The sequence below is a fragment of the Heterocephalus glaber genome, unplaced genomic scaffold (assembly GCF_053883595.1).
Source record: "Heterocephalus glaber isolate CG9 unplaced genomic scaffold, H.glaber_assembly_v1.0 deba00001431, whole genome shotgun sequence".
Classification (NCBI taxonomy): Eukaryota; Metazoa; Chordata; class Mammalia; order Rodentia; family Bathyergidae; genus Heterocephalus; species Heterocephalus glaber.
The window spans coordinates 3060616-3074960 of record NW_028258295.1 but is presented as its reverse complement, the minus strand read 5'-3'; the positions used below and the strand labels follow the sequence as shown (position 1 = coordinate 3074960).

The 14345-nt window shown below is 47.7% G+C and overlaps 1 protein-coding gene across 27 annotated transcripts in view; it reads right to left on the bottom strand.

The window, feature by feature from the left end:
• Window positions 1–243: 243 nt before the first annotated feature.
• Window positions 244–14345, bottom strand: part of Gramd1b (GRAM domain containing 1B) — a 251281-nt gene continuing 237179 nt past the window's right edge. For 19 of the 27 annotated variants that reach the window (XM_087212590.1, XM_087212600.1, XM_087212608.1 and 16 more), the window contains 6 exons: window positions 13614–13717; window positions 12787–12990; window positions 11661–11751; window positions 8192–8299; window positions 7755–7944; window positions 244–5331 (listed from right to left, as the gene is read on the bottom strand). In XM_087212590.1, the coding sequence (XP_087068716.1) occupies window positions 5242–5331; window positions 7755–7944; window positions 8192–8299; window positions 11661–11751; window positions 12787–12990; window positions 13614–13717 (787 nt within the window). In that variant the 3' untranslated portion in view covers window positions 244–5241. The remainder of the gene's footprint in view (window positions 5332–7754; window positions 7945–8191; window positions 8300–11660; window positions 11752–12786; window positions 12991–13613; window positions 13718–14345) is intronic. The other 8 variants (XM_087212615.1, XM_087212594.1, XM_087212595.1 and 5 more) reach the window with 2 other exon arrangements.

Genomic DNA, 14345 nt, shown 5'->3' with positions numbered 1-14345 from the left:
TACTATATATGTGTACTTTTAAAAAACATTTACATTATCTCTAAAACACTGCGGATTGGACTGGCAGGTGGGGCCCAAGGCCACAATGCTGGTAAACAGTGACGATGCAACTTGAACTCAGGTCTGAGCCCAAAACTTATCCTCCCTGGCCTGATGTAGATGACTTGCTGTGAGCATATCTGAGAAGACCAGAAACGTGGGATGATGAGCTCTGAGGAGTCAAAGCAATAAACACACACACCATTATTTGTAATTCAATACTTTTTTCTTTTAATTCATACTGTACTTCCATGGCTCTAGCTACTTTACATTAAGATTTGGCTGGGTAGCCTTGTATGTTTCTAGGTACTAGCAGTAAGTTTTCAGACCTTGCGCACAGCGCCAGGCAAAGTACAGTTACAGATCCAAATACAGACGGCCAGACAACTCAACTGCAATAGACCTGTGTTCTTTCCTGTATATATGGCCCAGTTCAGGTGTTGGGGGCTGTTCCCTCTGCCTCACCCACTCCAACCCATGTCAGGATTATGTAGGGCCTGATATGGCCTCTGATCCATCCCTCCCCACCTTGGAGCCTAAGTTGAGGGGTGGGGGGAAGCACCATGGGTTTGGGAAGATGGTCTGGTCCATGCAGAGAGTGGTCTGGCCCTAGAGTGCTGGGCAAGAAAATGTGGGGAGCCACATTCTTTTGTTGGCAAAAATGGTTACTTTTACTGTGCAGTCTCTGCACATGGCAACCAAGCCCAGGGCCAACTGCCCAGACAAAGCCAGCTGTCCTGCCTGAGGCATGCACTGCCATTTTGCTTCTGCAATGTCTTATTGTGTTGAGAGAAGCAAGGAGGGCCAGGGGGCAGAGATGACAAAGTCCTTCAAGCCTTCATATGTTGGGGAGATCATCTGGCATCAACAAATCTTGGCAGGCAAGGTGCTTCTCACCAGGAGCCAAAGCTTCCAATCTGGACTCCCAGGCCTGCTGAGGACCTCGAGTCTCAAGACCCCTGAGCTGTTGCACAGAACATCAAAACAGGGAGCTGGCTGGGCCCATCACAGCCATGGCCGGAGCAGGAGTGAGGTAACAAGGCTGGGCAGAGAGGTGGGAAGGGGAGCTCTCTACACCATGTGCAAATTCCTGCTCCACATCAGGAAAGCAGGGGTGTTGAAAGATGGCCTTCCAGAAATATACTCCTTGTAGACCCAAAATGCATCTTCTGGAAGAAGACACAGAGGTGAGAGGGAGTGGGGCCAGCCTGCTGGAGATTGGGTGAGGAAGGATCTAGAATGTCAAGGGATGATTGTCCCACAGTCTACAGACTAGGGATGGGGAGGAAAGGGGTCAGGGAGAGGCCTTTGCAATTCTTACTGCAGTGGAGAGGTGGGGTCCAGGAGTTCTAAGAGGGAGACCACAGCCCTGCCATGGAGGGGAAGAGAGGAGAGTGCTACTTCTCCTGGGGGCCCTAGCAGGAATGGGCTGGCTTTGGCTACCCTGCAGAGCCAAAGAAGTGGTATCATATGGCACAGAAAGGACCTTTCTGGGACCACAAACAGTCCAGAAAGATTCTGCCTCTAGTCATTTCTCCAAGATCTCATCTTAGAGATGCTGCCTGCAAATACCATAGGTACAGTCCAAGTGTGGGGACAGGGATGGGACATGGAGAGAATCCACTTCTAGCAAAGAGTTCCTCTTAAGGGCTCTTGATCGTCCCTACTCCTTGTAATCCCAGGTTCTTAGTGCCAGTGCCCTTGGGCCATCCAAGGACTTTCTCTAAACCCCAGCAGGGTTTTGGTTGAGCAAAAAAAAAGTGCTAAACCAGAAAGGGCTTCTCTCCACTGTGCCCTCTGTCAATGAGGAGCAAGAATAGATAGATGAAAGGCTTCACAGTGCCTACAGATGGAAGATAGGCTCAGTCCAAGATGCTGCTCTTCTTACCATCATTCTCTTCCTTCTAGCTTAGCAGAAGTTCCCTTCCCAAACAAAAACTAAGCCAAAGAAGGAACAAACACTCCTAGGTTAATACTGAGCAACATTCTCTCTAACACTGGGCCTTTCTATCCCTCCTCAACCCTAAGAACAAAGTCTAACTAGCTTAGGTTTCTTGGGAATCCACACAGTGGCCTACTGCCTACTATACAGCAGAGAAGCTCTAGCCTGGCAGACTATTCCATCCTGGCAGAGGACCTTCCAGTTCTGACAAAGCCCAGTCTTGCAGGCTCTGGCCTAATACAAAGTCAAAGCCAAAGCTAGAGCCTGCCCTAGAGATGGTCTCCCTTAGCCTCCTCCTGTGACAGGCATGTACTGAGGCTCTGTGATGGGGAATGACTCAGACCCAGTCTCCTGACTTTTGGTTCAGTGCTCTTTCTGAGTCACTGATCTTGCTGGCCTGAGATGTTGGCCCCTTGTCCTGGGGAGGCAGACAGGGAACGGGGAGAGTTGCAGACATGAGTGGCTTTTCCGAGGACAATCTGGTCAGCTACTCCACGGTAAGCTGGAGGGGAAGGTAGACCCTGTCGTTATGCTTCCCCTGGTTAGAAACTGTGAATTCCTTAGAATTAAGTGCAAAGTCTTATGTGTGTTACTACATGAATCCTCACAGATAAACATCCATGTGGTCCCAGTGTTTCCATGTCAACAAAAATAAAACGTACTGGCTTGGAGAAGTAACACAAGAAGCAGTGGCTTTGACGCTTTTTTGCAGACAGCTACATGCCAGGCTACTAGCCAAGGATCACAATGCCATGTTTCTGTCTCACTCCCAGACTTGTCCATAAGGGTGAGTTTCTTTCTCCTTCACAAGTTATTGAGTAAGGGGAATCATACTTTGCTTGGGAATGAATAGAGTTGTTGGTCTTCTGGCTTAAAAGCCAAAACAATTAATAGAACAGAGAGCTCTCAAGAGATCCATGATTCTTAGGGGACATTCTCCACATGAACACATTGTCTCATGGGCGCAAATTAGCAGGAAACAGGAGGGTGCCTTGGACAAGTACCCCTCGCTCTTACCTATTGCTCCACCCAGTGGTCCTGAGAGGGGAGTGACACCGCCACCTCTCAGTGCCCAAGGCTACTTCTGTCACTTTACTCCTGGCAACCAACCTCTTCTATGTCTTCTAAAAGGGTCCATGACAACTTTCATAATTAAGAAACTTGAATAAATAATTATGTATGGGATAGATCTGAGAATTTACAATTTCTGCTCTCAAAAGTTTCAGGGAATACTTTTGGCTTCGGGCTACTCCAAAGGGGAAATGTCTAGCAGTCTAGCAGTCTAGCAGTCTGTACCACGCTTCCTTCCTTGGCTCAGGGCTCATGGGCCTCAACCTTCACCAGTGTCTTCCTCAAAGCCCTGGACAAGAACTGAGAGATGACCACTGGTGTGAGGCAAATGTGCCCTTCGAAAGCATTACCCTGGGCCAGTGCCTCACTTCTGCTTCTCAGGGAATGGGTATCAGTGCTGGCTGACCAACCAATTAATGACAGACTTCTCATTGTTCTGTCTCAGAGATGACATCCTTTTGTTTTCTGATTCTGCTTGTAGAGAAATGCCAAGGCCTTATTCTTGGATAGACTGAAAAGTCAAAAGCTTTTCTTTAACTTCCAAAATGGGATGTTAAGGACATCCTAAGGAAAGAATATAACTTTCTCATCATCAGGGTAGGTCACTGATAAAATCTTCCATCCTTTGGGCTCCTGTTCTGGGACAACCTGGGGTTCTCTTCTACCCCTTGCATCCAGAACCTAGGAGACAGAGCAGGCTCATACAGTTCTCTTTGTCTTTACTGATCACAGATCTCCTGACCTCTGCCTGGGGCTTGCAGGCCTCCTTTGGTCAGCATATGGAGAAAGGGCAATGTGAGAAGGACAGTGAACATGCCCAGAAGGGCCCTGTGAGATGGGATAAAACCGTGGGTCCCAGCAGGCCAACTTTGAAAAGCCCAGGCTGGCTCCCACCTCTACCCAGCATCTTCTTTCTATTCCTCAGTAACCTCACACCTCTCTGGAGCAGATGTCTGAGAAGGGTGTGTACAACCCTATAACAGACTCCCCATGCCCCAACTTGAGAGAGTCAGCAATGAAATGGGCACTTTGGGGCAAAGATCCCATCTGGTCATTTTCTGCCCAAACACACACATCTATACCAAATCCTCCTCTCCACTGGCTCAGATGTTCTTCCACATACAAAGTGTCTCAGACAGTTGTTTCCACTGACTGAAGCTGGTTCTGAGGCAGAGCCTGCTATGCACACTGGCCAGAGACCTCTCCTCCTCTTAAACCCTGGAGGGCCTGAGACACCCTGATTCACCCTGGAAATCAAACTCATAGCTTAAACTGAAGGAATTAGAGCCACAGATCTGACTTGTTCATAACCACAAAAAGGGGTTAACAAGGTCAAAAATGCTCCACCCTGGCTAATAAACAATGTGCTCTTAGGGCACAGAAAAACAATAGGACTTTAGGCACTAAAAAGTGACACTTCGCCCAGATCCAGCCTGAGCAAAGACCAGAGAGAAAGAGGGTGGGCAAGTTAGAAATTCCTAGCCCTTATTGGGTCCACATCCTACCCATGTCAAAGCAAGGTGCAGGGGTGACCGAGGAGAAACCTTCCAGAACACAAGTGCTCAGGAGCCTGCAGCTCCAAAGCCCAAGCTCACCGAAACCGCCTCACTAGCTTCTCCCAGCCTTCCCCTCCTGGCTCTCGGCACAGTCCAAATCACTGGCCTCCTAGGGGGGAGTTGAGATCAGCCATTGATGCTTCTGTGTCCCAGAGAATGCCTCGGGAAGCATGGGGTAGGGAAGAACAGATTCTCTTTTATTCTGGAAACAAACTGAAAGGGGATTAGGGAATGAAGCACCTTAAGCAATGCCCTCTTGAGACTCCTTTCAAGACCTGAGGGTCTTCCCAGGCATAGCTTTGGCTCAGCAACATTTCCCTTCTGGGAGCCAAGAACGGCCAGCAAGGGAAAGGGTGAGGAATAGAGGATGGGAGGAGGAGGATCAGGGGATGTCGGTGCTGAGAGGTACTCCCTGCCCTCCTCGGCCCCTTAACCCAGGGGAAACACTGCTCCAGCCAGCACAGGGGCGGGAGGTCCCGCTCCTTCTCCCTGGTATGTAGGCATTATCTCTTTTTAAAATCTGTATATAATATATATATATTTATATTCTGTATATATATATTTATAGATATTTATAGGGTCTATGTACACGTATTGCACAGGCCTCCTGCAGCCACCTCTGTTCCTGCCTTGTCAGTGATAGCGATTCCTCTTCTCGTCATTTTCCGATGTGTAGTCACGGGACCTGATGCCATTTTGAAGATTGTTGAGCGAGTCTTTCATCTGTAAGACAGGGAACCCCGCCCCAGGCCAGGTTTGTCCTCTCAGTGGGCTTCTCCCCATAGCAGCACCTGCCTCATTCTGCTTCAGTGGCAGGATCTGACCATGCCACTGAGCAAAAGGAAGCCAGGGTGGTTCCCAGGGGCACAGTCTCAGGTAGAAAAGGGACAGCAGAGCCAGCACTGGAAACCCTTCATGAGAGTCGCTCTCTTGGTGATCTGGGACCCTTTTATGAATGAATTCAGAACTCTATGCATTTGGGTGCCATAAGGAACCACAGTAGACTGCTACTTACTTGACCCATAAAATCAGTCTGGTTTCCCGTTCATTCTGTAAACACTGTCTGCCTGTCTTTATGCATTTTGTCACCCTGCTCTCAGCCTGGGAATCACCACTGTTGCTTGCTCAAATCTCACCCTCTGTAAAGACCCACCAGTGCTCTGGACTGCAGTCATCTTCAGCTCTTTTGTTTTAAAGTGTGTGGGGACTGAAACATCCCTAACATAGCCATGATTGCTGCACAGGCAGCTGTGCAGGCTTCTCACTGGGACCGCGAATTAACATTTTTTGGCCATGGGATGGAGTCTAAGTGGAACTGTTTCAGTGAGAGAATCATAAAAAGGCCCATCATACCACAGCATATTTAAATACTGTCTCTGAGTAAGCCGCTCTGTTATAACACAGGACAACATTTCATGTAAAGGCTGTGGGTTCTGGGAATATCTGACCTGGTCTCTCTCCAAATTCCCCACATTCTTTACTGGTCTTTTTAAAGTTATTTTTAAAGAGAAGTAAACACCTCTCAAATCTTGTAGGGCAGAGTCCATCAGGCTGAAAACCCAACTGCCCTAAGCCCCTAATGAAGGGGACCCACCTTAAGACCGAACTCAAGAGTTGGAAGAGACCTTTAGGGCATTCACCCAAAGCACCCCTCCTTTAATTTGCAAGTTTCTTATTCAGTATCATCTTATGATTCTCAACACTTTCGGTGTGGGAATCTTAGTTCTCCAAAGTGGCTGTTTTGTTGCTGCATACCTCTAACCATAAGGCATTTGTTTTTAATGGCTGGCTTAAAATTTTAACTTAACTTTTAGCCCTAGTTCAGTCCCCTAGAGTTCTGCAAGAAATCTAAGCCTTCTTCACCTGTTGGCCTCGATATCTGGAACCATCCTTTAGATTTGCCCCAGTGTGCCCTTCTCCATCAACTTTCTTAGTATAAGGGGACATCCAACTCCTTGCTGTGCTGTTTACCTTCTTTTGGTTACAAACATGACCTCCTTGGGCCAGCAATGGTGGCTCCAGCACTCAGGAGGCTAAGACAAGAGGATTGCTTTGATTTTGAGGCCAATCTACACTACATAGTGAGTCCAAGTCCAGCCTGAACTATAAAGAGAGACTATTTCAAAAACAAGCAAATAAAAAATGCCTGCCTTAAAAGTAGCTCCAAAAAAAAAAAAAAAGCTGAACATGATATTAGGTCTTTCAAACTGCATTAAGACTCTCTCGAATTTACAGCTAAAAATCAAACTATGAAGGTAGAAATAAATGAGTGCCTTCAATTCTGACTCTTGTTCCATGAAGCTATGACCACAATTCCCATTTTATAAATGAGGAAACTGAAGCTCAGTAATATTACATTCCTCCTCAAGACCACAAAATTATTTAGTAGCAAAGTTGGGACTCTATCTCAGTTCTAGCTAACCAGACAACATCTGGATGGCACTTCTTTAGGAACAGAAATTTTAATGTGGGGGGACAAATTCTAGGACTCAATTATTTTGCATAGGAAAAGAATTTCCCATGGCCTTGGCAATCATATAGGGGCACTTTTTATAAGATATTCCATTTTTCTAGAGGAAAGAAGAAAGCTCTCTTCCTCAAGGAAACTGAGCTAATTACTGCTTTCTTTCTTTTTTTTTTTTTTTTTGGTACCGGGGATCGAACTCAGGTCCTTGCGCTTGCGCAGCAGGTGGTGAAACCACTGAGCTAAATCCCCTGCCCTAATTACTGATTTCTTTGCCCCAGGAAATTTTCTTAAATGAGGCTTTTAGAAGAGAACAGGCAACTACAGGCAACTATACTACAAAGATGATACTATAAAATGACATAATATAGTCATCTACTCAGTGAGCTGCCTTTAAGGGTGACTACAGGAGGGAGAGAGAGACAGAGAGGGAGAGAGAGACTACAGCCTTTCTGCTGTAAACCTAATGTACTGTTGTCATTATTTTAAGGAATGCACCTGTGCTTCTAACAGCTCATTCAAAAATGGGTTCAAAATTAGAACAATGGATTGCCTGGGAGAAGAATGTGTGGAAGGAGGACTTCAGGAGAGGGTGGTGATAGAGACAGTGGCCTTTCTCGGAGTTTAAGGGGTACCTCATCTCCTGAAAACTAGGGGAGGCTGAGAGGACGGAGCATCTCACCTGGTCAAGGAGCATCACTGAGGATTTGATGATCTCCCTCCACTTTTGGAGCTCAGTATCGTGGTACTTTTGTTGGGACTCTAAGAGCTGGGCCCATTCTGTCTGAGACTGGGGTAACCTGTGGGGCAGAAGAAGGGGCACCCCAGCAGCTGGAGTTATGCTCAGCAGACTGTCCTGTGCTCCCAGACCCCTAAAGGACAGAGAGTCGCATCAGAGTGCTTTGTCCTCTGCCCACTGCCCTGGGACTCCCATGCCCAAATAAGAAGTGGATGGGAACTATTGGGACAGACTTTTGGAGCTTGCCTAAGAGCTCATCCAAAGGGCTGTCCCCTGGGCAAGGGTGGTGGGGCAGTCCCAGGGGAGGCAGAAGCCAGGGCTCAGCACTTGGTGGGACAGAGGTGAGTGTGATACAGGTATAGGGTTGTGGCCAGGATTACCTTTCTTGGAGCCTCAGACCCTGCCAAGCAGTGAGGGTCTGGGTGGTGTATTCTAACATCCAGAGCTTGTAGAAGAGCATCATGTTAAGGATGACCAGCAGCACCAGACTAGGAGAGAAATGCAGGAAAAAAAGCAGCAGCAATGAGATAGAATCTGAGCCAGGGACCTCCCCACCCCCCAGGCTGCTATGCCTGCCCAGTGGGCCATTGGAAGCATTGCAGTGAGGGAATGAGTGAGCTGAAGGGATGAAGGAAGAGGCAGAGAGAAAGCAGCCTAATCTCCCAGAGGAGCCAGGACACAGCAGAAGAGCCATGGAGAGGAGTGTGGGGTAAAGGCACTGAAAGTGGAGATGCACAGACACCTGAAATCTGGGTGCCTGAGCAAAGGAGGTAAGTGGAGACGAAACACGATAAGGGCATAGAACAGAGCCAGTACCTGAAACAGATCCTAATGGGAGCAAGGAAGAAAAATGGGGAGGAGGCAGAGGTTAGAAACGAGAATATAGGAAAGGGGATAACTGCACTTAAATTGAGCCAGAGAGGAAATGAGCAAATAAGAAAGACATACTAAAAGGGAAGACACGATGAATGAGGAGACCCAGCAAGGAAGGAGCAAAAGGAAGTGAAGGGGATTAACTCTTAGGGTTTCATGGAGATTTTCTGGTCAACTCGATGTTAGGAAGGAAGACTCAGCAGGATCCCCAGCTCTGCGGGCACGGGCCTTCTGGGTGCTGGAAGAACTCCCCTAAAGCTGCAAAGCCCTTCCCTGCACCTGCTCCTGTCTACCAGAGGTCATGGGGACCAGCTGAAGGCTCCCAGAGTCTGGGTCAGAATGTATTGGACACAGGGAAGAACAAGGAGGACCCACTGGAAAGTAGAGAATTAAAGTAGGTGTGGGATGGAGAAATACCATGGTACAGAGAGGATCCAGACACACAAAACTGGCACAAATCCAGGCTCGCCACTTAATTTCTTAACTTTTGATCAAGTTTCCCAGCTTCTTTGAAATCCAGTTTTCTCAATAAGAACATAATCCCTACCCTACTGGGGCTGCTCTGTGGATGAGGAAGAACAGATGTAAAACATTCTGGTGTGGAGTAAGCCAGCCGCAGAGTGGAGGTAGATACACATAGGAAGGAAGAAGGTGACAAAAACAGGGAGGTAAAACAAACAGCTGGGAAAAAAATACGAGTAAAGGGGAAGAAAGCTTTTACTGATCCTTAGACTTTTCAAAGTCTATGTATGAGAGTGACTTTTTGTTTGTGTTTCTGTAGAAGGGAGTCTTGCTTCATCTGCCAGCCACGAATCCCTGGGCTTTTCTCTGAGTTCTCCACAAGCACTTCTCTGAAGTTTGTGTTGAACTTCAGTGATATTGAACTCCACACACAGCGAATGATTGGAATGCCCACCTCTTTAGCACATTGTGCCCGAATCTGGGTTCGTGTTTACAATCCTCACTGTGCTAGAGGGGGTCAAGGGACACCTCTGGGTGCTGTGACAGGAAGGACTCTGACAGAGAAAAGAAGTGCGTGGTGGAGTCACCGCTCTGCAGGTGGATGGTGGCGAGAGCCTGCCGGACACTGGCCAAACTGTGCCGTGTCCATCTGTTGGCACAGCCTGGGTCTGGTTGCCAAACTGGAAGGTCTGCTTATCCTAAACTAACAAAGCCCCAAGGGTAGCTGACACTGTGCTACAAGACTCACTCCGTGGGAGGTGGGGGCACATTTCTACTTAAATCAAAATGCAGAGAGCTTAAACACAGCACTGACCTGAAGTTAAAGTTTTCTATTTATCAAAAGATCCAATATCAGCTGTAGTTTTAACAGAACAATGCCACACAGCACATTAAATTGCTGTTGCAAAATGAGTCTTACTGATTTTATAGCTGTCTTTGTACTTATTACTGTTGTAATACTGTAATGGCTTGGTTTCTTATGCAATAGTCAGGAAAAATTCCCATCTACTTTTATGTTATGCTTTCAAGTTAGGTTAGTAAGATTCTTCTTGTTCCTCCCAGGATTTTCTCTGTAAGGAATCTCCAGGGTTTTCTCTGGCCCCATCTCTGTCATACTCTGTACACTAGTCCATTCACATCCATGGCTTTACTGCTGTGGATTAGTAGTGTGGCTCCTAAGTAACAGGTCCACATCAAGAAATACCTACCCCCTTCAAACCTGCAGCAATTAAGACACTCCTGGAGCTGACGGTGTCTTTTCTAACAACTTTCCACTACATTCCAGGTTTCAGTTAATGACACAGCCATCTGTGGTACCTCAGATCAGTAGCTCACCTTCCTTTGTGGCATAACCAGATGGTTAATGAGTCTTCCCCTTCTGAGACCCCTCAGTTCTAGTCCCCCACTCCAGCTGACAGCCACTCTCACTGAGACCACTGTGATTAGCTCTGACTGACCTCCCTGCCTCCAGTCTTTTTTCTCCAGTCCATTTGCAATACTGCCACAATGCAAGTCTGACCGTGTCACTTGTGGGCCTCTTCCAAAGTTACCTGAGAGGCAGATTGACCCTCTTGGCCCCTGGCTCTGCCTCTCTGCAAAAGCTTCAAGGAGGACTGGGAGGTCATAGAAGCAGGATTGGACGACAGATGGCAGAGGCCTGGTATGCAGCAGGGAGAATCCATGTCTGGGTAGCTGCTGTGCCTCCCAGCAACTCATGCCACCCCCATCCAAAGAAGAGGGAAGATGTCAGGCAGCAGGCTGAACCAAGCAGAAGAGCTGTCCTTAGCTGTCCTAGCTGCCTCCTACTCAATATGGTTTGCAAAAGTTTGGGAAAGCACCCCCAATGAACTTATCAGAGAACTTCTTATCAGTTCTCTTATCAGAGAACTAGCTGTGACCTTCTATTTTATATCTTTATTTCCTTGACTTCCCATCTCCCCAGCTTGGTAACGTTCTGTGAAAATTATTGAACCTATGGTTTTATAATGTTGTAGAGTTACATATCATTTACATTAAAATAAGCACCTATTTGTCCTGGACTATAGTCATCGCTTTGTCGACTGACTGAAAAGCATGGGCTCCGTGAGTTCATGGTTCTAGTACCTGGCACTGAACAACACCCAAAATGTCTCTTGCAAATGAATGGACCCCTAAGATGCTCTGCAGCATCTCTGTGAGGTGTTATTGATCCTACTGCATAGGGATTTCAAGTGTCCTGTCTCTCTTACCCACTTGATCCTGAGCTCTTGAAGGGCATGGATGCTTGTGTATGGCATTTTTGGCGGGGCGGGGGGCGCTCGCTTACAACAGAAAAAAGAAAAAAAGAGGTAAGAAATGACAGATAGCAATGGATCCAGACAGAGAGGACCAGAGGACAAAAAAAAAAAAAAAAACAAAGCAAAGGGAAAGGTGTAAAGGGGCTTGCGTGCATACTCTGAGGGATGGAGGGTGACTTTTCTGCTCCAGACAGGAAAGGGAAGATGTGGGGTGGGGGTGGGCTGAGAGAGTCCTTACACACAGCTGATAACCAGCAGCAGCTTGGACACGCTCTGCAGGTGGAAGCCGCTGGGCGCATCCTCGGGGATATGCCTCGTCTGTGTGGAACCTGTGGGAGAATAAACAAGATCATCGGTCACCATCATGGCCTGCAAGTGCACTAACTGCTGACACTGCTCAAGCGGCAATGCTGCGATTGACCCTCTCGGCCCTACAACAGCAGCAGGCAAACTCTTCAAGGGAGGAGGGCACAGCTGTCAGGCCATCAGTGAACAAATGAGAAACTCAACAGACCTAAGTAGCTAGACGGCACGGGACAAAGTGATCTTTGGCTAAAGAAAGAGGAAGGGTTCAGGGCTAGGACTAAAGGCAGCTGGTTTCCAAGCCTGGCTTTATCCAGAATCAGCCACATTGTGGCCGGCAAGTCACATAACCTCTCCGAGCATGAGCTTACTTAAATGTAGCATCAGTCAGAAACTTTGTGGGTAAAACACGTAATGGTAATGCTCTGGTACAGGTGAGGAAGCAGCACAAAGAAGCCTGTCCTTGTCCTCCCTTTCATCTGCCTCCTCCTTGTCCCGATACAGCTCTGATGAACTCACAGCAACATGCAGAGCACGGTTTGTAAAATATGGATTTGCCAATCTCTGGGCTCCTCGTAGCTCCAGAATTCCATGACTGATATGAGACAGGAGGCTGTGCGTGGCTGGATGGGAAGAGGAAGAAAGACCCCTGCTGGGCTTGAGGGGACCAAGGGACTAGGGATTGCTTTAGACTCCTCAATCTTTGGGTTATAAATTATCCCCTGGGAAGTGGGTTTTGGCTTCTCCTTAGTGTCATTTCCCAAGAACATGGATGCTGCATACTGGAGCCTATGCAGGCAGCCTGAGAGCTTAGACAACAGAACCCCAAAGGGAACCTTTATTAAGCAGAATACATAACGGTTCAGCAGTGGCTGAGGTACTTACAGGGCAAAAGAAAGTAGACAGAGCATCAAGAACCTCAGAATTAGTGAGTTACACTGAAATTATGTAAAACTTACACCCAAGGCATAGAATGAGCATGCATATATGCCATGGCATGGGCATATGACTCCAGACCAAAGCCCCCCAATCCATACCACCCATCTTCACCTGGAACACACCTGCCACATGCTTGATCCGGTGGCCCACATCTTCATCAGTGGGTGTGGTGACTGGGCTCATCACCTCTTCCAGGTGAGGCACCCGAAGGTGGGCATGGGGACGCTTCCTCCTCCGAACCGTTGGGGGCTTGCTGGACTTCTCCTTGGGAGATTGCCTGTGCATCTCAGCCAGGTAGGTGCTCTCCATTTTGGTGAGCTCAATCTCTATCAGAGACAGAAGGGCCACAGGAGAGGCCACCTTCCCATACCTTCAACCCAACACCGTGGCCTCCAGAAAATTGTTCTACAGGAACAATTTTTCTATTCTGTACCCTAGGAAGTTTGCCAGCTGGGCAAATGACACTTAGGGAATGCCTGTAGAAATTATTCTGGGGCCCAGCCTGGCTAAACCCCTCCTCCAGGTTCAAAATTGTGTAGAGCCATATGTGCCAACCTCTGTACATACGTATTTGATACAAATACAGATTTGACAATATCAGATACTTCTGAAATAGATGTATTCACAAGTGATTCATAGACAGCTCTCAAAAAATTACCACCACCACCAATGTCACTAGAGGTGCATGGGGGTGGGTATTATACACATCTTAATTATCTCTTAAGGCTATAGGCAATCTTTTGAAAAATTCACATATCTGCTTACATATTAAGTTGGTATCCATTGTGGGGGCAGACTTAGGGACCATGAAGTCACTTCACTGTCTGTCTCTCCCTTCACTGTCCACTTCCCTGCATTTCCCACTCCCCTGCATTTCCCACTCCCCTGCATGGACAGCTGCACAGTTCATTGTTTCTGCAGCTCAGCCACCAGGGATTACAGTACCCACCTAAGTGGCGGAAGTAGTCCTCCAGCCCACTCCAGAAGTTCTTCTCGATGAAGGTTTTCACTAACCCCCAGGGCTGTTTTCGATAGCGCAGCTCCGTGGAGACCCTGAGGAACAAGCCAGAAGCAAGATCTTTATTTCCTGGAAAGACCCTCCACTGCTGGGAAAAGGGAAATTAACATTTATGCCCAAGGCAGCCAAGCATTGTATTGTATTTTAGAAGTTCAAAACTCCCTTCACCTCTGTCATATCATCTTCTCTCCCTGACCACAGGAGACACTAGCTTTATTCTCATTTTATAATTGAAAAGACAAAGGTTCTGAATATTTGGGCAGACCAAAGACTAACAAGGGCTTCTGATTCCAAGCGCAGAAATGTTTCATGATCCCACACTGCCTCTGCCCAGGGAGGCTCCAGATGGTGCCAGGCTGCTGCCATCCAGACAAGAGAAGGCTCAGAATGGAGGTCAAGTCCTTTAAATCCTTGTCAAGCTCTGGGATCACATCACTCTCACTTTTAAGAATATCCTCTGCTCCCAGCCCTAGGGTCTGCCTCTCCACTGCACCCACAACCTCACCAGCACTTGCTTTTCTCCAGACATTCTCTTTCTCGTCACTTGTCCCGCGATTGCCCAGACCTCTTGCAGCATGGACTCCTCCCCACCTGTACAGCAGCCTTGCTCTTTGCTTCCTCCTCAGTGAGTGCATGTGTGCCAACAGATCCTCCCAGCTCACG